We start from the raw sequence: 24,946 nt of genomic DNA on the forward strand, positions 1-24,946 counted from the left end.
TGCCTATGCCTGCACTAGTGCATCAAAAGAACTGCCCATTAGAATGCCAATATATAAAGGAAGTGGAATCAGGGGAGACAGGGCCAGGAAATGCTTGTAAAATGCTTTTAAAATGTAGTATAAACACTAACAATTGGGAAACACTTGCCTGCCAGCAGTCCAATTGGAGAACAGCCTTTACCAAAGGTATTGTGGACTTTGCAGATGCACAAACTCAGGGTGATAAGGAGAAACAAGCTAAGAGGAAGGCAGGCTTGGCAAACCCTCACCCTGATCAACTCCCACCCAGAAACCTATGTCCCCACTGTGGAAGGACGTGTGGATCAGAACTGGCCTCCACAGTCAGTCACAGACTCACTGTTAAGACTGATTTCATGGAAGACAATCTTACTCGGCTAGGAGCGATCGCCAAAGAAGTAATATTATGTTCCTGGAAGGCCAGCATGGGTGGTAGAACAAAAAGTGATGCTGATGCTGCGAGGATAAGAAAAGCAGACCTAAAAGTTGTTCAGGTGTGTCAGATAAGCGTGCCTCGTTACGCCGGAGGGGAAAGCGGGGGTGGCGGCCAACTTTCGTAACGAGAGACACTGAGGCGAGGAGGAGGCCGTGGCGGTGGTTCGAGAGCAGCCCCTAAACTTATGGGTCACCCGCCGCAGCCCTGCTTCCAGAAGCCGCAGAGCTCGCTTAACTCGCGCAGCTCCTCGATCTACTTCCCTCAGGTTGTTTGCCTAAACGGCTGGCGCAGGGCCCCGGCTGGCAGCGCGCCGGCCACGGCCTTGAAACTAACCCAAAAGGCTAGCGAGGAAAGACGGAGCGAGCGCTGCTCTGGCTCTCTCTCTCCTCCCCACCCCCGATAAGTTGAACTTTCCCCTTAGAAGGGAGCGCCGGGCTAATATCCTCTCTGCTCTTCGCCTTGGGCTCGCGCCTCGCCTCAGGAGGAAAAAAAAAAAAAGGCGGTCGGCGTCGTTGTCCGCAGCAGCTGCACAAACAAGGCGAGCGCAGCCAAGCCATGGCGGCTTCTTCGCTCGCCACCCCTCAGCGGGCGCTCACCGCCTCGCAGCAGCTCCGCGGCCTCTTCTACGCCCTCACGCCCAACGAGAGCTCCTTCTGCGCCGTCGAGGAGGTGCCCAATTACACAGACAAGGTGAGCCAAGCGCAGCTCGGAGGAGGAGGAGGAGGCGGCGGCCTTGGCCTCGCTTGGCTTTTTTTACCTGAGGGGGATTTACTGCTGCCCATCTGCTCCCTCCCCTCCACCAACAAGGCACGAACCCCGAGGAAGCAACCTGTGCTTTGGGCTGTGGAACACACGTCGTGGAAAGGGCTCTTGGGCTGCCATAGAGAAGCCCAGGGTTGAGTTTTACCTCAGGGTGAGGAGAAAAAAAGGCTCGTTTGGGGGGGGGGGGGAGTGTTGGCGGAGCTGTTCTGTTTCTTGTGGGGCAGCCCTGGGTGTTGTAAACAAAAATTGCCCTTTTCCCTTATGGGGTATCCAAGAGCCCATATAGAGTCCTTACATAGGTTCCCTATTGGTAGGAGAAGATAACAGAGGCCAACCAGAGAATATTGAGAAGCAAAGCAGCTAGTAAACCTGATCCTTATTGAACTGTTGCAACAGGGTGCTCCCCTCACTGGCAGGAGAGGAAGATGAACCCAGAACAATGGCGCGCAAGGCCTTATAAAGACTTTTGAAATTGCCACCCTGTAGATCAAGACCACCCCCAGAAACATCATACATACATCACAGAAGGGGTGTAATCTAAGACCACCCTCTCAGATACATCATACCTTCATCACAGAAAAGGCAGTCTAAACAGAAATTTGAATGTTGTTTTTCTCCTGTCTGGCAGGTTACTTGATTGGATTGCCTGGGGAGCCTGGCCAGTCTTTGGTAATGTTAAATATTTAGTGGGCCAGGTCACAGGCTCACACCTTATTCATATCTTAAATGTGCCCTTGAGACAGGATTTGTGAGGAAAGAGACAATGGGGAGGTTTCCCACTTCAACCTTGCGGGGAAATATTTGCTCAGTTTAGGAATCAAAATGGTTCCAGGTCGGTCTTCCTGTGCTGATCTATGTACGTGCTTGGTTGGTACACTTATGAACATTACCATATATCTAAGACCTCAAAATTCCTATCACATGGAGCCCTTAGGAGCCAGGGGGCCGGGGTGTCTTCGCCCCCAATAAAATATTTGAGCCCTCCACTCCAATTAATGGGCATCGGCAGCACCATTTTCCTAGAAAAAGAAGGGCCAGATTTCTCCCTTGTTCCCTTAGAATGACAATGGCGCCCACCAGAAAAAATGGCGACCACTGGAAAAAAGCTCTTGGCATTGCTGTTCATATGGTTCTTATATATTTTTCAGGGTGGGGATTACCTGCCTCCCCCCCAGTATTTTATTCAAGTTGCCCCCCCCCCTGCCTATGGTACACACTTTGCATGTAAAAAGGCCCCAGGTTCAGTCCTTAGCATCTCCAGGTAGGGACTGGGAGAGACTCCCATGTCCGAAACATTGGACCAGGGCAGCATGGGGGTAGCCAGGATTTTTGTTGGGGAAGACAGTCGGGTCAGCCTCTAAAGTTGATGACGTTTTGTGGGGAAATTACAGGTAAAAAAAAATACCCCCTTCCCAGTACGGGGGGGGGGGCATGCGTTGGTTGGTTGGTTGGGGGAAAACCTCAGTTGATTGAATACTTTCAATGCTTTTCAATAGCTTCGCCCATGCTAGGCAGCCCACTGTTCTGACTGGGCCTAAGGCAGCTTCCTGTGTTCCTGGCCCTGACTGTGGCCTGAAATGAATTGGAGCTTAGCGTTGCAAGGAGCTGGTTGGCACCAGGTTTCAATAAGAATGATACAGGAAATTCTGAGGAAGCCCAAATAAAAAGGGGAAACAAATATGGACTGGCATTTTAATACCAAGTGTTGGGTGAATGATTGGGGGAAAGTATCTATTACTGTTTACCTGGCCTTTACCCCAAGGTCCCAGGAGGGGCTACAATTAAAACACAACATTAAAAATACTTTAAAACAACTTACAAGCACAGAAATAAGGTACGTCCTAAAATATTTATATCTCAAGTGTCAAAAGCCTGAGTAAAGTGGAGCACCCAGGCTCCCACAATAAGCACACATACCTGGGCAAGTCTCATTGAATTCAATTATTTGTATTCAGTTAATCTTTACTTGGAGTAGACCCACTGAAATTAATGGGCCTAAGTCATGACCATTAATTTCAGTGGGTCTGCTCTAAATAAAAGTTAGTTCAATAGGACTAGCCCACCCATAGGATCAGACTATTAGCTTGCTCTCTCATCTCACTATATCATTTATCTATCCCAGTCCTAGTTCTGGAATGGCATTCTGCAATGGGGATTCAGTTTCTCTGTGATAGGAGGAGAACACAAAATCTTAAAGGGTAAAGGCTTGGGAAAGTTCCCTGTCTGAGATCTTGGAAAGCTGCTGCTACAGTGGGTGAGCTGGATTAATGGCCTATTTGTAAATTCAAACCTGCTTTTCCAGGGGTCTTGGTCACTAGAAAATGTGATATATATGAATTGTAGGATCTACACACACATTGTATTGAGTGTGTGGCGGTTGGGAGTAATAGCATCATGTGTGATCCTCCTCTCCTCTCCTCACCCCCACATGTGAAAAGTGCTAGAATGAGATTTGGATCTGGGAACAAATTCTACATCTGCTATGAACTTTTATGGAAAATTAGATCCCTGAGTCTACTCAGCCTCATCAATATAGCTTGCAGTGTGGAATAACTGCGGTTCCTATGAACTACCAGCTCTAAATACAGTTGATTCAGAAACAATACACTGATAAAGTCTTTTGCTGCAGAGGAGTATTTATCAGTGTAAAACAGAAGCAAGGGCAGACTTACTCAATGTAACAATGGAGAAATTTCCCAGAAGGCAATTTTCAGTTTATTTTCCCTTTCACCGTGCTAAATGGCATTTTTCATACAAGTTTTTATATATATATATTCTAATTTCATGGATCGGTCAGAAGAACACAATACCTATATTTTCTTGAAAGCTCATATGTTTTTAAAATATAGTTTTCTTCATAAATGTCATGTTCAAGTTAGGATTGGTTTCACACCTTCAGACACTTCACTTGATCTCCTGTCTCTTGATGACTCAGCTATATGTGTGAATTGTCTGTACTGAAAATAAATACGGTACATTGTTACTGAGTTTTTTATGTAATACAAAATTAAAAAATCAACAGCAATATTCTTGCAAAACTGCAATATGCAGATAAGATGATAGCGAAAATAATGTGTTTTCAAGTATAAATCTTTACTAGAAAATAAGCACTCTGTCATCTTTTATTGCTGACTATCTTGTTTTTGTGTTTCTTTTTTATTTTAGGCAACTCCATGGTTCTTTACCCTGATTTTTCTAGAGTTTATTGTTAAATGGGCTCAGAAGGGATCATCAGCTCGGGTCAATGACAGCATAGCATCTCTCTCTGCAGGGATCCTGTCTCGACTTCCAGAGTGAGTCCTCTCAGTTGGGTGGTTTGGCTGATTCATGTTTAGGGGAAAATAATCCCCTATGGCAAATACTAGCTTTCACTAACACAGAAAAGCTAGTAGGTTGGGTTGGTTGTGAAAGTGCAGTGTGAAATTGAAGGCATTTAGCTTCTCCTCCTGCTGCCACTGCACTGCAGGGAAACAATCGGTGTTACCTCCAAAGCTAGGCTTGTGGTTTATTCTCCACTCGTTGTAAGCTAAGAACAAACCTTGGCTACTGCTCATACAGCAACAATGAGCATGAGTTTGAATGTAATGTTAAGCCAGACCATGGTTTGCTTCTTGGCAGCGCAGCAGCACCAGGAGCAAAGCACCTACTGCTTAAGCAGTGAGCACATTAAACCAAAGTTTATTTTATTATGGGTTAATGTAACATACAAACTAGGCCATTGAGGCATGCAGCTGTTAATACAATACGTAGTTTTGCAGGAAATGGTTTTCCACATCTGCATCTGAAAGTATTTGTAAACGACTAAATAGACTAGTTTAAATCAGGGGTTGATAACCTTTTTGGACCATTGGGCACATTTTGAATTTTGAGAAAGTGCTGTGAGTGCCAGTCACAACATGGCTATTGTGGAGGACATGGCATAACACAAAATGGCTGCCATGGGGAATCCATCATTGTTGCTGGAAGTTCCTGTGGTTGCAATGGTGAGGGCTGCTTTTTATCAACTTTGGCTACAATGAACCATGCATTGGTATCCTTGAGACTATATTACTGTAATAGTCTATGTGGGGCTTCCCTTAATATTTGAAGCTGCAGTTAGTGCAGAATGCAGGGGCTGGGTTGCTGAGTGATGTGTATGGCCATGGCCATGTAACACCATTGTTAACAGAACTACGCCAGTGTCCAGATTTGCAACTGACCCTCGTTTAAGGTTTAGATGTTAACTTAAAAGACCCTAAATAACTAGGGCCTGGGCTATCTGAGCAAACACCTTCTCCAACACATATCTGTCCAATCACTAAGTTCATCCACAGAGGCCTCCTGTTGGGGCACAGCCTGCAGACATCCATCTGGCATTAATGACGAAGAGGGATTCCTCTGTGATGGTATTGACTTCTGGAATGGTCTTGCTCTAGAAATAAAGCATGCATCAACAGTAATGCAGTTCTGGCACATGCTGAAAGCTTTCCGAAGGAATCCATTCCACTGTCGAACAGGTCTTATTGTCAGAAATTCCGCTGTCGAACAGGTCTTATTGTCTTATTGTCTTATTCCTGATGGTTAGTTAGAATCTCATTTCTTGTAACTTGAATCCATTGGTTTGGTTCCTAGTCTCCGGAGCAGGAGGAAACAATCTTGTTGCCCCTTCCATGTGTGACAACTCTTTAAACATTTGAAGATGACTATCATTTCTCTTCTCAGCCTCCTCTTTTCCAGGTTAATAATAATAATAATAGTAATAATAATAATTTATTATTTATACCCTGCCCATCTGGCTGGGCTTCCCCAGCCACTCTGGGTGGCTTTCAACAAAATATTAAAATACAGTAATGTTAACATACCCAGCTCCCTCAACCATTCCTCCTAAGGCTTGATTTCCAGACTCTTGATCATCTTGGTTGCCTTCCTCTGTGCATGTTCCACATGCTGCTTCCCTTGTATGCTTTGGTAAAATTAGGTACTACTACTTTAGCTCATAGTTGAATTTACATCTGAACCAACAAATTGATTTGTGCTTGGTGAGCACAAGTCATAGTTTGGTACATGGAAGCTATGGTCCTGCAGTTGGACTCCAGCTTCCTTCAGCCCCAGCTGAATGGTTAGGGATCGTGGTAGTTGTAGCCCAGCAACATCTGGAGGACCAGAAGTTCCCCATCCCTTTATTAAACAGTTGACCAAACATTATCCATTGTTCTAGATGAGTTATGAATAGCAGAGGGGGGAAGCTAACAGGATTAAAAATTAAAACATTCCTTTGTCATTTTTTATCCTAAAAAGCAAGCAAACAAAAAATAGTAAGTTCCTTCCATTAGAGCTTCAGGCAGCCTTCCCCCCCCCCCAACAAATACATAGTAAGGAAGTTTGACAGAAACTGTTAAAATAATATTTCAGCAGAGCTCACTGTATCTGGGGAAATAGTAGTGTAAATCATTAACAGCTGAGGGTTAGATTAACGCACTATTGATGATATCCTCTCCTAGGGACTAATTTTCATCTTCTCGGCTAACAGGAGAAAGTTTCCCACTTCCTTGGAAAGCATGTGATTAGTATTAAAATGGTGACTTGCAATACATCAAACCTGTAGTTGGAACAGATCTTCAGACATATAATAAGAATACCTTTTTAGTTGCTGTGAAGAAATTTGAAGCCAGGGATTTAAAATTTAAGTATGTAATGCAACTTTTAAATTCTCTTAAAAGGAGGAAGAATATTGCGGCTGCAATCCTAAAAACTTTTAGTAAGTAAGGTCTATTGGACACAGTGGGACTTGCTTCCAAGTCAGAATTGATCAAAAACAAGGATAGTAAATTGCTTAAGGATAATTTAAGAGACATTTAAAATTCATGTAAATGTAAAGCTTTAAACTTTTTAAAAATCACTTTAGAAATGGAAACGGGATTGAGACATTAAATCTCATTTCTTGGGAATAAGTCTCGCTGAACTCAAGGGAGCTGTTCCCTTCTGTAAGTAGATGGTTCTGAAAACCTTGACACTAAAAAATAAATTACAAATAAAACTTGCCTAAAATCTTGAAAAGTTTTCAGTGAACCAAGCAAAACAATACTCATTTCTCCGGAAATAACTACCGGTATATATATGCTAGATATGAATATCACCTACAGTTCATGCATTATTTCTTATATTGGTTCATTTTCCCCCATGAAATTAAGAACTACAAGTAAATGTTCACAATAACATTTTGGTAAATGTGAAGTGTTTATGTATATATTTTCTTATATTCAGATCCTAAACTCACCTTATTTATTTGAAAGGAATGAACTTCCATGGAAAAATATAGGATTGCAGCCTGCAATGAAGTATCAGAAAATACCTTTCAGTTGGTTTGCCAATATGCTTTTGTATTTAGGCTGTACACTTAATATTGTTTCTTTTTAGCCATGCCTGCAATGAAGATTTCCATTCCTAAAACCAGAACAAGATATAGTTAATCCTGTCAACTTAATATAACTCTCCACACTGTACTGACTACAAAAAGAGGGGAAATTCCTATTGGAATTTTTATTATGTGTGATTCTACATCTTCCTTTGTTGATAACCTTTAAAATTATGCAGCTGTTTCATATTCATTTTTTTAATAGCTGAAAGTCATTTAACCTATAAGGGCTGCAATTCTTTATACACTTACCATTGAAAACAATGATACATATTTTTGTGTTGGTTGGAGCTTTTCTTTATTTTTAACGGAAACAGCACAGATTTAAAATAACAATAAGCAAGCGTTTACTAGGCTCTGCTAATAATATTCAAAACTCTGCCATTTTTGTGAATTGCTCTTAGCCTAAAGTTCATAGCCAGTTTTGCATATTGAGGGTAGAAGTGGATCATATTTGCCTTCCTGAGCGAAGTCAGGGAATAGAACTCCCACTCCTTCCTTCCCCTTTCCGCCACCTTGCGGAAAGTTTGGCTTTGTATTGGAGTGTGAAAAGGGAGAAAAAGCCTTGACTCTAGCATGTCAAGCATATTTCAACTCGATTTGTGTCAACTCTAATAAGTTGGTTGACAGAGTAATAAATTGGTTGTCAGCTCGAGAGCTGGCAACTGTCCAAAAAATAAAAAGGGGATTTCAGATCGCAGGCAAGCTCTTTTCCTTTTTCAACCTGAGGTTTCCAAAGGCTGCTGCTTTCCCCTCCTTTTTCATAGAGAAAACATTAGGAAATCTTGTTGTTTTACTTTTTCTAGTCGTTTTCCCATTGAGAAATGTAAATTTCAATTTTAAAGTAAGTCTGTAGACTTAGTTGCGGTGTGTGCGGGTGACTTCCCAGCAATTTCTGTGAAATAAGAGTGGTGTGGCCAGCTTGTATCTTTGTAAACCACATTGAGGTTTTGTTTTTTTTACAGTCAAGTGCTGTATACATTTTATTAAATAAATATTTCCCTTGCGCTGAGGAATGCTCCCTGTTGTTATTAGACAAGAACAGTGTGTTTGTGTTTGTGTTTGTGTGTGTGTGTGTGAGAGAGAGAGAGAGAGAGAGAGAGCAAGAGCAAGAACGAGATTTTGCTTCATAATCAGAACCAGCAGAACATACATAGCTGCTCATGGTAAGCATAATAAAGGCTAGCTGTCTTTCTAATTTTGTGTTATTCCATGCTCCCCATGGCAGCCATTTTGTGCCCTACAGCAGACACAAGATTCACAATGTGCACACTTAATCCAAAAAGGTTGGCGACCCTTGTTATAAGCAGATTTCCTAACTCATATTTTATTTGTGTCATATCTTCTGGATTTTAGTCTTTGAAGATCCAACGTTTCCTAGTAGCTCCCTTTCCTTTATTCCACAAAAATAGACAGCAATTTATGGATTTTTCACACATTATTTATCTAACCTTTTGCAGAATTGCATATAAGGCAACATTACTCCAAAATAGGTAGAAATTAAAGCCAAGTTGGAATGTTAGTGAATTTTCCTACTATTTTGCAATGAAAATTTGTCAGAGCTTCTGATTATAATCATCTTTCTTGGAGCAAGTGCCATTTACATAAAAGAGTTTAGTTTCAGGTAAGTAATCAGCTTAATTAACCTCCATTTTTTCCTTGAAACCCTCATTGAAGGGGGGAGTGGAAGGTTTTTTGTTTTTTGGGGAAAAAAGAGTAAGCATTAAATAACTGCTAGGTTGATGACTTTCATAAAATATTATACAAAAAGACATAAGTAACTGCCGATGCTTTTTGTGATACAATCAATTATTCTTACAATTCTAGCTATTATGTTTCATTTTTTGGTAATCCAATGATGAATGAAAAATATGCAGAATTTACTTGCGTGACTTTTAAAAACAAAACAAAATCATTTCTTTGCAGTTAGTCTGAATTTTACACTCTGGCTACAACCCATGGAAAAAAGGACTCAAGGGCAAAATGAAAGTTCATAAAAATGGAGGAAACGTATCTGTTCATATTTCTGGATATGCTGCAAAAGCATTACATTTCTTTTATTAACAAGGCCAAAGTGAGAAAACAGTATCCAGTGGCCACAATCCAACACAGAGTCAGGCACTCTTAAGCCCTTTTGATTCAGTAGGGCTTAAGTCCATGTAACTATTCACTGGATAGTGGCCAATAAATGATAACATTGTGTTGCTGGATCCCCCCCTTTTTTCATTTCCTGGGCAGTGAAATGATGTTGAGAATACTTTTTTTTCCCCTTTAGACTAGCATTGGTTCTCTTCTCGCCAGTTGTCTGTATGATTAAGAATTTAAGCTAAGACTTGCAAATGCTGCATGCTATAAATTCTAAAAATATGGTTGGTCATATAAAATCATCTTTAACAATATCTGAAGAACAGGGCTCTTATGAAAATTAAACATCTTCCAGGTGTTTTGCCTTAGAAAATGGCAGGTTCACCTACCATTGAAAGTTGCATGGAAATTCTCGGTCCATCAACTGCCAAAGTGAAGTTAAACAGATATCTTGAGTGGAAAATCAGGACAGCTGTTGGAGGGCTATGAGTGAGGCACAGGTGGACTATGACAGCCAGAGGTGAAAGAGGGTCCTCTCATACTCTTTCTGAATTCTTTTTGGCTTTTGGAATTGTAACCAGGAAACATTGCCAATGCATTTCCCAAATAATAGTTTAGTGTTAACACACTTTGATCATAGTGATTCTTTGTAGCTAGAGGAATCAGGTGCGCAGAGCCTTACAGGTAATTTTGGGTCAGTTTAAGACTCCAGCACCACAGTAGCAGCAATCTAATATGCTAACTGCACTTATTTGTCTTGTTTGTCATTTTTTTGACTCTTTAATGTTGCCTCTGCTCATTGGGCCACTGCTTCTGTAGATTCAGTTTCATAGGGCCCTGTTGATTTGATTTTGAATAATTTATCTTCACTTTTTTTGCATTCCTTATGAATTTGTGTTTATTGCTTCAGCAAGTGTTCTTTCACTGTTTTTCTACAACATTTATTTATTTACTGAATTTATATCCTGCGTTTCCTACTGAAGGAGCCCTGGGTGGAAAACAGATCCGCAAGTTAAAAACAAAAACATTCTTATTCAGTTAAAACATTCTAAAAACAATTACAGTTTAAAAAGTACTCCATCAAATGATCTCAGGGAGGAGCAGTATTCTTCAGCCACCAAATACTGGAATGTTTTCAAATTCCTCCTGAGCATTAGTAATGATGGAGACCTACAACTCAATAGGGAGGGCATTCCACAAATGGGGAACTATCACTGAAAAAGTGATGCAACTGAGTAGTGCAGGTGGCGGCACTGCCAAAAAGGCCTCACTTGTTGATTGTGGGTTTTGAAATGATTGAGAGGAATCTTTTAGGTACTTGGGTCCCAAGCCATTTAGAGCTTTAGATGTCTCATTTGTCACTGCCTCCACATACTTGTCCAACACAGCCTTTTCTGATTCTGAAGGAATGGAAAGAGAGAGCTGCGTATCATAGGTATACTGATAACACCACCCTCCAAGTCCCCATATGACTGCATCCAATAGTTTCATATGATGTTAAATAGCACACGAGACTGAATGGATCCTTGATGGATTCTGAAAGGCATGGAGTCAAGCAACAATCTCCTATTACTTGGGAGTAAGCCATATTCATCTAGCTTTTGAGTAAATTTCTTCTGAATAAATGTGCATAGAATTGGGCTGCATGTTGAACTCAGAAATTTTCTTCTGAACTATGCCTTCCAAATTTCAGAGCTTTGTTTATAACCATTGAGCTGGCAATATACATCTATGTGTGGGACAACTACAGACTTCTGGAACTGCCATGGGACTCACCGTGGACATGGTATTTGACATTCCTTGGGGTAGATTTTGGTTACTACTGGTTCCACCGTATGGCTCATGGTAAGACGTGTTTTGTTTTTTGATTTCTTGTATATTTTTTACTTGTTTTCTCAAGAGATGCTGATGAAAGCACGCTCAGTTGATGCTGCCAGGAATGTATTAATCTTCTCTTTGACAAGTTGCTCCACCATGAATGCCATTTTGGCCATGAGGACTGTCATCCTGTCACCCAGGACCAGACTACTTGTAGGCAGAGTAAGGTGACGGTGTCAGGCAATAGACAATGGGGGGGTGAAGTAGTGACAACAGTCTACCCCTGCTATGCCCCCGCAGCATGTTTGCAGGCTGTTTTCACTCTCCTGAACAGTTAGTGATGCTGCTTGTATTCCTGTACTCCCTAGTCATGTTCCAGTGCATCACAGACAGTACCCTTGGAACAGGAAAGCTGAGAGGCAGGCAGCCCAGGCTACAAATGCCAGATGCCAGAAGGCATATGTGTGCATTGTTCTGCTCCTATTATGCATGTGGGTCCTGCTGCTGTTGAATTTGGTTGAGGAATGGTGAATTGAAGTGAGATGTTCGAGGACAGAGCTTTGTGTCGCTTAGCTGTCTTCAGCTGCAGTAGAGGATGTTCTCCTTTCCATAGTGTTAGAAGTATGATTCACATACCAGTCCATTTCATGTTTACATTTCAGTTTATGGAATGGAAGGGGCATTAGGTGGTTTCCCCCCCTCCTTTTTAGGCAGCAAAATGTTTTGGGCTAGACATGACTGGATGTAGGCAAGTAGAAACCTCAGAGGCAAGACACAGGCAGGCTGGAAGCTGCAAATTGTAAAGTTTGTCTATGTGAGTGAACCACTGTGACGATCAGGACTTCACTTGTATGGAAAATAACTATATTTTGTGAAACTCCCCTAAGTTGTTGCATTATCTTTAATTACTTGTTTAAAATGCACCAGAGAAAAGTTTCAAAAATGTATTGGCGTTTCCCTAAGAGTGAAGTCAGATGTAATCTTCTGAGAGCAGTGTGGCCTTTTTGTGAGTGTGTTCAATTTGAAGGTTTATTTTTTTTCTTGAGTTAGGAAGCTGGGGTACCCAGTATGCTTCTGATTGCCTGGTACCCATGCTGTTGTCAAGAAATCTCTTCCCTTACTGCCACCAGTCTTTGGAACAATTTTGAAGTTAAATATTTTACTCTCTTTAATTAGCAAGGCAAAGATGAATGAACATATATATACACACACATGAAATTAATTTAAAAATGAAAAAGATTGTCAGCCTTCCTGAAGCATGAAAGGTAGGGGCTAAAACTGAATGGCCGTATAAACATTTAATTTGCTGTTGTATATGTTTGTATTTTAAATACTAGCAGTCACCTTTAAAGTCCAAAATGGCCTGGGGTGAGGCCATATGAACTTGCATGTACTTTAAGATTTGCTCTCTGGCTCATCCATTCGCAAAGATCTGATTGGTAGTTATCAGAAATGGGGTCTTCTCCTTGGTGACATCACAATTATGAAATTCTCTTCTCATGAAGATCTAACAAATGCAGTTTCTTCCCCTCCTTATACAGGTGCTTTTAAACTTCTTCTTTTTTGAAAAAATATTTGCTTTTTTACCTTGCTTTTTAATTGTTGTTGTTTAGTTGTTTAGTCGTGTCCGACTCTTCGTGACCCCATGGACCAGAGCACGCCAGGCACTCCTGTCTTCCACTGCCTCCCGCAGTTTGGTCAGACTCATGTTTGTAGCTTCGAGAACACTGTCCAACCATCTCGTCCTCTGTCATCCCCTTCTCCTTGTGCCCTCCATCTTTCCCAGCATCAGGGTCTTTTCCAGGGAGTCTTCTCTTCTCGAGGTGGCCAAAATATTGGAGCCTCAGCTTCACAATCTGTCCTTCCAGTGAGCACTCAGGGCTGATTTCCTTAAGAATGGATACGTTTGATCTTCTTGCAGTCCATGGGACTCTCAAGAGTCTCCTCCAGCACCATAATTCAAGAGCATCAATTCTTCGACAAACAGCCTTCTTGATGGTCCAGCTCTCACTTCCATACATCACTATGCTTTTTAATACCTCTGTTCATTTCTACTGTATTGTTTGATTTCCAGCATTGTTTTATTTGTTTATTTAAATGTAAGCTGTTCCAAAACACTGGTTTGAAAAGGAGGGTATAAATTATTTAATAATTTTAGGCCAACATGCCTAAAATTAGTAGGGGACCCCTTTTGGGATTAGCGTGAACTTTTGTATTTCCTTCAAATGATAGGAAATAGACATTTCTGTTCAAAGGGGAAACATTCCTAAATCCTCATATGTGTGGAAAACATTGCTGTAGGCTAAAAACTATAAGGACAGGTAGGAAATTATGATGGGCTGTTGAACTGAGTGGAAGGGTGGGGTGGCTCCTGCCGCTGATGAGAACACTTGTGATGGAAAAAGGAATGGGGTCAGAATCGGGCTAGAACAATGCTGGGAGGGTTTTTGAATTAAGCAGCAGAGGAAGGAGGCAATCGGACATACAGCAATCCTATGGGGAGGAACTCCAGACTTCATTTAGAGAGAGGGGTGGGTGGGAGATGAGGAAGTGCATGGGAGATGAGACAATGCTAAGGGGAGGGAATATTCATCATAAGGGGTAGCCAAATTCTTTGTGTGGGTGTGAGAGAGATGGGGAATATTTTTCATCAACAACAACATTAACTGTATTGGCAGCACTAAGATGTCCATGATTTCCATTATGAAAAGCTATTATAATACATCTCATCCTGAGTACCTAATCCTATCCACCAAATTTGCATTGACAGAGAGGAAAAGAAAATCTGTTCACTTCTGTTGGGGGGGGGGGAGAACAATTGCCCTTTAAGAGAACACTGTTGAACTCCTATTTTTAAATTATAATTAGACCATTTCATTGCAGGCAATACGATTTTTAAGGTTCAAACTACATGTGACACTCAGTTGCATGATTCTTTCCCCAGATGATTTGTTTCTTTAATGCAAAGCAGCCTTGGAGGAGGCTGTGATCAAGAGCGGGGAGAACAGTAGGGGGGTTGTTTTAACTCCTATCCTTCCTGCCATTAGTCTGCTGAAAATCCTCCCCCCAGCTGCTTTCCCACCTGTGGGGAGAAAAGAGATTAGGTCCTGTCAGGGAAAGAAGCACACAACTGTGTAGTGACAGGATGCATGCACGGTTCATTCTGAAACAGCCTGCTCACTACTACACTGGCTGGGTGCCAATTCAGCAAGGTACAAGAATCTCGTGCCATAATAGCCACACAGAATAGAGAATTGTCAAGGGAACATCTTTACACTATGGCTGAGGAAACTATCTAGTTCTGTTCTCTAGAAGTGCTCTATTTTGGGCAGTTGTATAGGTAGAGGACCATTGTCTTGCTAGTGATTAAACTAGCAAGCGAAGTGGAAAAACAGCAGTGAAAAGGAGGTTACTAGTCAGTTTGGGGCATCCGGCACCATGTGGGATTGGCAAGATACAGTAATGGCTACTTGTGTTTTGCAAACTTTCAAAGGACTCAGGAGCGCAATGCCTCCCTGCCTCTTTAATGACAAGCCATTCCATGTGAGGCTGTTGAAGAGCAGCAATGTAAACTAAAATTAATGTTACACTAAACATATCTTATTAGTAACATTTTTTTTGTAATTTGCTTTCAGCTTACAAAACAACAACCAGAAAAGAGACTTCAAAAATATATTAGAAAGTGCCTTTGAACATGTGAGCCACTGGGAAAAAGCTTAATAGATGGCTTTTCAAATTTTAGCAGACCCAACTACAGTGGTACCTCGGGATACGAACGGGATCGGTTCCGGAGCCCCGTTCATATCCCGAAGCGAACGCAACCTGCGTCTGTGCGCCTGCGCATGAGCAGGCCATGTTTCGCCACTTCAGCGCATGCGCGTGACGTCATTTTGACTGTCTGCGCATGCATGAGCGGCGAAACCCGGAAGTAACGCACTCCGTTACTTCGGGTCACCGTGGAGCTCAACCCAAAAATACTTAACTTTAAGCACATTTATCCCGAGGTATGACTGTATTTTAACATTACTAAGTCTGAGGCTTTTAAAAAAGGTGGGAAAGCTTTCTGTAGAAGGTGACAGTATAAGGTTTCTCATCTACTGTAGTCACCTTGTTTGTTTTACATATCTTTTGCTTGGTTAATTACAAATACAGTATGTGATGTCTTTCCCCGGTGGCTAAAGGTTTTTATTTTCATTTTAAAGGTGCCAAAATGCTTTTTAGTTCAAGAATGGCAGTGCTTTCCCCAGGATACTGGAGTATTTTCTAGGTGACGCAAACACACAAATGGATAAAACAGATTTATTCCTCTGCACTCTTCACTTTTAAAAATAGTCAATGGAATGAATAGACCCATTCTGGTGTTTTCAGAATTGGTCTAAGGCCTATTGTCATGTTTCACCATATGAATTAGACAAACTAATCTTCCCATAGTTGCCTGTGAGCAAATAAACTTTTGCAACATTACTGTGGAGAAATTCTAACCCATATGTGATGCTGTTAAAAGTCAACTTTTATTTGGCTATATCTGAATTTCCCAACCTGTAAGCCTCCTGATTTGTTAGGCTGTATTCGTAGGTCACATTTTCTGATCCTCTAACGTTCAGAAATTTAAACCATAGTTTGAAAGTTTGGGAAAGCGTCTTCTCATTAAAAGAGAGCACGTGTTGCGGTGGGGGCCAGCCAAGACACCCCTCTGTTGCCAGGCAGTTTGGGATAGTATAGCTCTGGCAGAGATTGGTAGCCTGAGTTGCTGGGGTAATTTTGATGTTACCAATTTGGGGATGGGAACAGAGGTTTTTTAAACAGTGCTCGCAGCGATCTGCTTTCTCTTTTGCTGCGTGCACCATATCACCCTCCCACCCTCCCTTAATTTGGGTCTTGTGCATTGACCTTGCTATGCCTGTCATGGGGTCGTCTGCCGTTGGGGCAGGGGCCTGGTAGGAATTTTGTCCATTTGGCTGATTGGCTGGTGCCATTTATTTTTTGCCTACTGCATAGCAAATCGTCACAACTTGTAAGGTTGCAGTTAGGCATTGGTTATAATTGGTTGGAGGAGGGGTAAGGATTGGCTGGGCCTGCCCCTCCAATGCTGCTGCTGCAAGGGAATTCCGTTAAAGGAATTCAGGGGCTTGCCATCCTTTTGTCCAAACCCCTGGAATCGGGTTTGGGCCGCGTAAGCCCCTGGGAGCATGCGGGGAGAAGCTGAGGGCCTGTGGCGCAGCTCCAGTTCTCCCCAACATTGTTTCCCCTCACTGACTTTCGCTGGAATCTGGAAGTCAGTTCTGTCCCCAGACGGGGGGACAGATAGTCCTAACCAATGCCTAAGCAACCACTCACATCCATGTATGTTAATAAAGTTGTGGCCAAAATTATGCCAAAAACCTTAAACAAAGATTCTGTGTGAAGTGTGTGTTGTTGGGATGGGGTGTCTTGGGGACCTCTATTCAATTCAAAATCCTTTATTAGGCATAGCACACCACACATTATCAAACATCATATACAGACTGTATAAAATACGGGCTCAGCAAACACAATTTATCCCAATCCTATTCTTAACTCCAAAAAATAAATCGATCTACATAGATCATATAATACAACACAGCAACATCACCTACCATTAAGAACCACTAAGTCTCTCTATCATGGCCCTCAACACGCATGGGGACCTCGACACGCAACAAGCACTATACTTACGTGTTGACACCCCCCTTCCCTCCTATTATGCTCTAAGCTTAATAGAATACTTTCTGGTTTGATCAAACCTCAATCCGTCATTATGTCTGGCAAGTTGTGATAAGAGTGACTCTTCCAAACTAGGAATCTACATGAGCAGCTCCATGTTGGGCAAAAGATTCTTGCATTGCAGAGCGTTGGACTAGATGACCCTCATGGTCCCTCCCAACTCTAAAAAGGTAAAGGACCCCTGACAGTTAACTCCGGTCGTGAATGACTCTGGGGTTGCAGTTCTCATCTCGCTTTACTGGCTGAGGGAGCCGGCGTACAGCTTCTGGGTCATGTGCCAGATGTGGCTTAGTCATGCTGGCCACATGATCTGGAAAAACTGTCTGCGGACAACGGAACACCGAAACCAGAGCAACACACGGAAACACTGTTTACCTTCCCACCGGAGCAGTACCTATTTATCTACTTGCACTTTGACGTGCTTTTGAACTGCTAGGTTGGCAGGAGCTGGGACCGAACAACAGGAGCTGACCCTGTTGCAGGGATCCGAACCGCTGACCTTCCGATTGGCAAGCCCAAGGCTCAGTGGTTTACACCACAGTGCCACCTATGTCTCCCACTCTTATAGTTCTATAATTCTGTGATTTTTATAATCAAACAGTTTGGAGAGAATCACTCAAACTAAGAGGGCAGCATAGCTGCTGTTTCAAGTGGTGGCAAAGTCAGCCTCCCACTTGGTATTTTTTGGTTCTGCTTTGTTTTTAACTAAAAGAAATTATTGGCCATTTAATCTTCCCCCACCAGAACATTTGGAAAATTCACTTTGCTAAAGTTGTGCTTTACAGGGGAATGGTGGACTCCAGAAGTGTGTGTTTGAGGGAGGAGATAATTTTAGCCTGACTTAAAATAATGTAACATTTATTTTAAAAAGTGGTATTAGTATCTGAATTGTCTGTGCTGAACTTTAAAACTTAGTTATATAATAAAATCAAATGTGTCGGTTGTATGGCCCTTGTAGTTTAAATGCGTCAAGTTAAACCACAATAAGAAGACTTCAGACTACTTATATTTATGCTTACTGGCATCCCAGGGAAAAAGGTAAAGTTCAGTTTATAAAACCTGGGCAAATAAGGATGTAACTTTTTCTTTTCTCCCTTGGGCTGAATCTCAGCTGAAATAACTGACAATTTCTGGACTTGCAGGAGGAAATGATGAGCTAAGATAAATATCCAGATGTTTGCTGGCCAGATGGATAATGTTACATTTTGGAAGACAATGGTATACCTGTGTCTCCTGACAGGAAGTTGTAAACACACACAACCTTTTTATCTCTGTAGTCTTGATGAAAGTTTGTCTCACTTTTTTAAAATATAAAAGTGTGCATTTTTTTTATAACTAAACCTACAACGGTTCCAAATAAGAAATCCTTGCAGCATGGAGGCACAGCTTTGAAATAGTGGCTGCATCTGTCAAAGTTAATTTAACACTCTCTGTGCATTGATTTCAGTTCATGGGAGACTTGGCTTCGAGAAGTGCCTTTCCAGCATTAGGAAATAGGTGTGCCATCTTTTCCCATGCTTCCTTGGGTCTATTCTCATGTTTCAGGTTATTTATGTCCAAAACTGGAAACCTTGACTTTTCACCTGTCCATACCAATTCAGCCCCCCTTAATTGTTTGGTTACATTTCAATCAAATTATTGAAAGTAATATTAAAAAGTAATGGTTTGTATCCAAAGTTAGTCATACTCGTAATAGACCCATTGAAATGATTGAGCATGACTAATTTAGGTCCATTAATTTCAGTAGGTCTACTCTAAGTAATAGTTGAATACCATCCTATGTAAATGAGACGCGGGTGGCGCTGTGATGTAAACCACTGAGCCTTGGGCTTGCCAATCGGAAGGCCAGCAGTTCAAATCCCCACAACAGGGTGAGCTCCCGTTGTTCAGTCCTAGCTCCTGCCAACCTAGCAGTTTGAAAGCACGTCAAAGTGCAAGTAGATAAATAGGTACCGCTCCAGCGGGAAGGTAACTGGCATTCCCGTGCATTGCTCTGGTTTTGCCAGAAGCGGCTTAGTCGTGCTGGCCACATGACCCAGAAAAACTCTGCGGACAAACGTCGGCTCCCTTGGCCAGTAAAGCAAGATGAGCGCTGCAACTCCAGAGTCATTCACGACTGGAGTTAACTGTCAGGGGTCCTTTACTTTTACCTTTTACCCTATGTAAATTATTCAGCAGTGTAAACTCATATGAAGCTTCTCAACTCCTAGAGAGCCACATATGCTGGTTTTTAATGTAGACTGGATACATCCAGAAGGTGGAAAATAGCGTTGAGGTGAAATGGAGGGTGCTTTTTAAAAAACAGAAACAAAACAACAGACTCTTTAAAAAAGCGTCTCCTTTTGGTTAATTTCATGGGGTGGCTATGAATAGGATGAAGGTGTTTGCCGTTGCAGATTAAGGACTCTGTTTCTTGCCCTCAGTCTGTATTGATTTTGTGACATCAGGTATAGCCAGGTCTGGGGAGAGCCTTAGCTCAGTTGCAGAGTCATCTGTTCTGTCTGCAGAAGGTCCCAGATTCAATCCCTGGTATCATCAGGTAGGGCTGGGAGAGACCCCTGTTTGAAATCATGGAGTGCCACTGCCAGTCAGAACTCAGCTAGATGGACCAGTGGTCCAATTAAGTACAAGGCATCTGCCTGTGTTGCTATGGTTAAGTGATTTAGTGATGTCATGCTGGGTATGGTAACCCTGATTGACTGGAATTGCATAGTCAGCAAGGAGGAGGAGGGGATTTTAAAAATTGGTGCCAAAACAGCAGCTGATTAAGGCTGTAAATGACAAGGAGCAAGGAATAGATGGAATGGTTCTATTTAAAATTGAATTATGTTTATAAACCACTTAGAGATTTTTTTTTACAATTTAGCAGTATCCAATTTCTGTTAAATAAATATAAATAAATAAAAAGAAAAAAAAACTTGGTACAGCACTGAAGAAGCTTAAAAATCCTACAGGTTGAATTTTCATGTCCCCCTCTAAATTGTTTTATGGATAGGACTGTAGAAAGCTTTTTGTTGAAATGGGGAGTTTCCAGCTCTTTAAAATGTGGAGCTGATGGGATTGAAAGGATATATAATCCTAAATCAAATTAAAAGGTGTCTCAGTTTGCTATTCTGGGCCACGTAGAAAAGTGTTGTTCATTTATTGCTAGTGAATGAGCATTGCGTCTCCAAACTATGATTTGAGCTAATTACATTTTAGGCAAAACGCTGATGCAAATATGATGTTGCACCATTGAAAGAAAAGAGAGGGAGAAATTCAAGAGGAGGGGAAGGAAAGGAGAAGGTGCAGATGAACCTAAACAGTGCTTCTGATTCCCTTATCAAAATTAGATTGGGCAACATCATGCTTGCACTAGTCCTGGCTCACTGATTCCTACTAGTTTCGCATCCTCCATTTTCTTCTTTTTATCCCATTCTTCTTTTTCTGTAATCCCAGGAGGACTGCAACATGTAGTCTAGGATATACTGACTCTTGAATTGTTATCTGCTAACCAATAAACAAGCACCACCTGTATTCTTTGAAGAGAAGCTAAGTATCATAAAATAATCAGAATATGTATTACAGTTGTATATACAGTGCATCGGATTTTGAGATTCCTTGCAGATTCCCTGATGCTTCTGTTAAACATGTGCTTGGCAAAAATTGGGGTGGGGGGGCTACATTGAGTCTCCCCCCCACAGCTACATTCTAGACAGTATCTGTAGATCAAAATGTATTTTAAAAATAATAAATCATAAATAAAATTGGTACTTGGTCAAGAGAAGGTTATTATTCATATTACTTTTGTTTATCCCACATTTAGATAATACGGTATCTTGACTGATACCATCTTACTTGATAATATATTCCACCCATCTAACAGCATACATTTCCATATAAATATGGAATCACAGGATCATTTGTTTGCATGAATGTATGCACTATTCATATGCCCTTTCCCATGACTAGCATGTACCAATGTAAAAAAAGTTTTTCGTTACAGCTGATAACTGTGTTTTTAAACCCCTCATGAATTGGTGGAGACAATGTTTTCCATTGAGTAAAGCATTTAGATTAGTTCTGAGCTGTAATTATGGGCATACACTTAACTTCCTTTGACTTCCTTAGGATTGCATAAAGTACAAAAGTTGATCTAGCAACTGATTACAGTATGAAACATAGATGGTGTAATTCACAGAATCATATCAACACACAATAATAAAGGCCTCCCTTTATAGAGAGCCCCTCAAGATCTACATATGATTCTCTGCTAAACAGCCATGTTATTAGAGCTTATTATTAAAAGAGATGCATATAAGGCATCTGACAGTATCAATTTTAAGGCTTTAGTGCACAATAGCACCAGGAATCTAAAATTAAAACTGTTATTAGAAGCAGTTGAAAGGATGCACTGAACTGAAGCTGTGCCTTGCAATCTTGGCTATTGTTATATTATTGCAGAGTCCCACAGGCAAGCCTAACATGAACAGTACAGAGACTTCACATCCTGGCTCTTTTGATTCTTTTGTCCGCCCTCCAACCTGCACGGCCAGGAACCTTCAGTTGAGAAAGATTTATGAAGCCCTCACTAACAGGGTCAACCCTGTTATATCATCAGAGGGATCCTTCTTAAAAATAATAACATCCATCCACAGCTCTGTAGGGTGGCCTTTCTTGGCATCAGCATTTTGTGTTTGTCTTAACAATCTGTGCACACAAAAGCTCACCCCCACTCCCTTAACTCCAGTGAGAACGTCTATCAATTCTGTTAGGCACAGTAGCTCAGGTTCTTGTTATCTGTCAGCCCTGTGTCATCTGAGGTAACTGATACATTGGAGAGGTGCTGTAAACTTCAAAGGGGTAGAATTGTGCATCCTGAGGAGACATGCTTAGATTTAGAGGTTTCCACATCAGAAGACAGAAACAGAAGGAACCGACTGCTTAAGAAAAGAATTTATCTCTCACACTTACAAACCACTCCTGCAAATAAGCATGTTAGTTAGCGTACATTGCAGATATTCCAAATTGCCAACCAAGGTTAAATATTCACAGATGTACTACAAGACAGAAGTATTTTTTAGATAGATAATATGTAAATGATGGATCATCTCTCACACAGTGACCTTCCTTGCAGTTCAAGCTTAATCGTTTGGCTGAACTAATCAAAATGTATTGTTGTTCATAAGAATGACAAAATAAATGAGGATATTATGTTTTTGTATTGCTTCCTCATAGACAATGGCCTTTTATTTACTGTGATTTCATAAACTGCTTCTTTGCAGTCAGCCTTTCAAACTAATTTTGTCTCCTGTGTTGGGAGTTTAAACAAAAGAGAATATATTCCTGGGTACTTAGCCAGGGATTTTGGAGAGTTAATACTCCCACTCTTCTTTGTCAAGTGCCATGGGGATTTCTAACATCCGCACAACAGACAGGAACTTGGTTTTATGCCTTAAAAAGTGGATGGATTTTTTCCACCACATAATCTGTACTGCAATTACCAATAAAAAAGTAGTATTTAAGTACTATAAACTGAACAATCTGCAAGCAGGTCTATTTTTTAAAAGTAAGACACGAACCCTGAAGTAAAAAAAATGGGGGGGGGGGGGAGACACAGGGAATTTACATCAAGTTTCACAGTGAATATAGAAATCACCAAAATGGATAGATGGCCAGAACCTAAGGCTATAAGAAAGGGCTGGGGAACTGTGTATGTTTTTGAAGCCCAGTCCCTTAAGCATTGTAGGCCATGTTATGTTCTTTCTGCTGTGTGTTCTGTGGCTTCTGCAGAGTGTGCACCTGAATCAAAGCTCAATGGGTGTTCTGGGGCACATACCTTATTGGCAAGTATATCATGCCAGTCACGCTGATCTGTGAACTGGGCCCCATGAACTTTAGCCTTTAGCTTGCAAAAAGGACACTAGTCCTTTGTGATGGGTGTGAGTGCATTTTGTGGTAATTGCAGATTTCTGTCCTCCTTTCCTAATTCAGTTTGTCTTTATGCGGGTCTTTTGTATTGCTCTTCATGTTCTCAACTGAGAAACCTAACTTCTGGAAATACACCAAAGTTTTAACAATGTATCAGGAAGGATTCTGTAATCCATTTGTTTTTACTTTTATTTTTTGTCTCTTCACTCATTTTGCAAATGTATGAATGTGAAGAGCATTTGCATTTTATGCATGCAAGTTTAATGACAGATTAATTTATTTAGCTTTTTCTTTTTCTTTTTAGTCCCGGTAGTTTTGTTTTGGAGGATTTAGGACCAAACTAGATGAAAAGTGATATGGAATCACATGTTGTGTATTTTGGTGGGGATTTTTAAAAAGTGGTTCCCCCCACCCCCAATTTATACAGGTGAGCTGTTGGGTGCCAATAAAAGCCTGAGGAGCTATTTTCATTGGGAATCTGTTGTGAGGAAAGAATTAAATTTCCCTTCCCTGCATATCACAGTCCTGATCATGCTCCTCTATTGCTGCCATTTAACAGCAGATATGTGAAAAGCATATGTGACGTAGTGTCAGGGCACCCCCCCAATATTGAGGGGGTCACCAGGCACCCTCCTTGTGCCCCAGTTTCCACCCAGCAGCCCAGGAGCTGGGTCAGGGCTGGGAAGAATGAGGGAGATATTTGACTTCCCTCGTCCCAGTCTCCTCCCAGCAGCCCAGGAGCTGCCAAACTGTATTTATGCTTGAGAATTTTAAAGCAGGGATCTGGAGCAGTAAAAATTGAATATAGATGCAAGAAATAATAATAATTAACATACTGAATAAACCCAATAAATACGTGCTACTGGGGTGTCTACATTAAGGCTGTTGCATAAGAGCTAGAGCATATGTTGTGTTTACTATGGGGAAACTGCCGAAAAAACTCTCTATGGAGAGTTTACTGTCAACCTCTAGCAGGGACCTTGAGATTCTCCATATGGCACTCTGCAGCCTAGGGAGGTGGAATGGAGAACTTTCTCTGAGGAGGACCTCTTAGATGACATTCCTTTTGCATATGTAATAATTAAAACTGACTCCTAAAATGGTTCTTGCTATTTGCAGTTTTTATAAGTTACTTGTATTAAATTTGCTGTCCAATTAATTTACTTGGTAAAAATGTTTTAAAGTCAGTCAATTTAACCAATGAATCAACTAAACATTTCAGCCCTAATAAGAAGCCATATGTCCACAGGGTTTTTCTGCTGTGTTGCTCATCTTTTAAACAATTAAACAACCAAGAAGAGCCCTTCATGTTATTTATGCATCTTGTAATCAGACAGACCAGTTAAGCCAAACTGCTTGGATTCATGCAGGTTAGTCCTCTAAAGCCAAAGGGATTTAACCCATTTTTAAACAGATCAGCTTGACTGTGCTAGTAGACCCATTATGAAAAATTAAGTTCTTAAAGCATAGCATCTTAGCATAAAGGAAACAATTGAGACTTAAGTAAATAAAAATTTTAAAAAACTGAACTCGTGAACCTGGCTTTAAAAATTGGCACAGGACACCAAGCAGCGTTGCCATTTGTGTTGATACTCTGTGATGTGACCAGAGTCCCAAAATCCATTGGTTGTTTTGCTTGGCTCAGTTGAAGCATCACATTCCTCAGGCTTTTGCACCCCATTGACTGTACTGGTGACAAGATCTTTAAGTCACTCAGCAGACTGAAAGTCAACAGCTAGTACACATATTGCTCACATGTGCTAAACTTTACAGTCTGTTTT

The 24,946-nt window shown here is 41.2% G+C and overlaps 1 protein-coding gene across 4 annotated transcripts in view; it reads left to right on the top strand.

The window, feature by feature from the left end:
* Window positions 1-283: 283 nt before the first annotated feature.
* AGMO (alkylglycerol monooxygenase) overlaps window positions 284-24,946 on the top strand; it is a 117,523-nt gene continuing 92,860 nt past the window's right edge. The window contains exons 1-3 of one of the 4 annotated variants that reach the window (XM_083578746.1): window positions 284-512; window positions 4,382-4,509; window positions 11,389-11,540. In XM_083578746.1, coding sequence (XP_083434872.1) covers window positions 375-512; window positions 4,382-4,509; window positions 11,389-11,540 — 418 coding nt within the window. In that variant the 5' untranslated portion in view covers window positions 284-374. Of the gene's footprint in view, window positions 513-600; window positions 1,145-4,381; window positions 4,510-11,388; window positions 11,541-24,946 lie in introns of those variants that run through there. The other 3 variants (XM_083578748.1, XM_083578747.1, XM_083578749.1) reach the window with 3 other exon arrangements.

This window comes from Podarcis filfolensis, assembly GCF_964270895.1.
Source record: "Podarcis filfolensis genome assembly, chromosome: 12".
NCBI lineage: Eukaryota > Metazoa > Chordata > Lepidosauria > Squamata > Lacertidae > Podarcis > Podarcis filfolensis.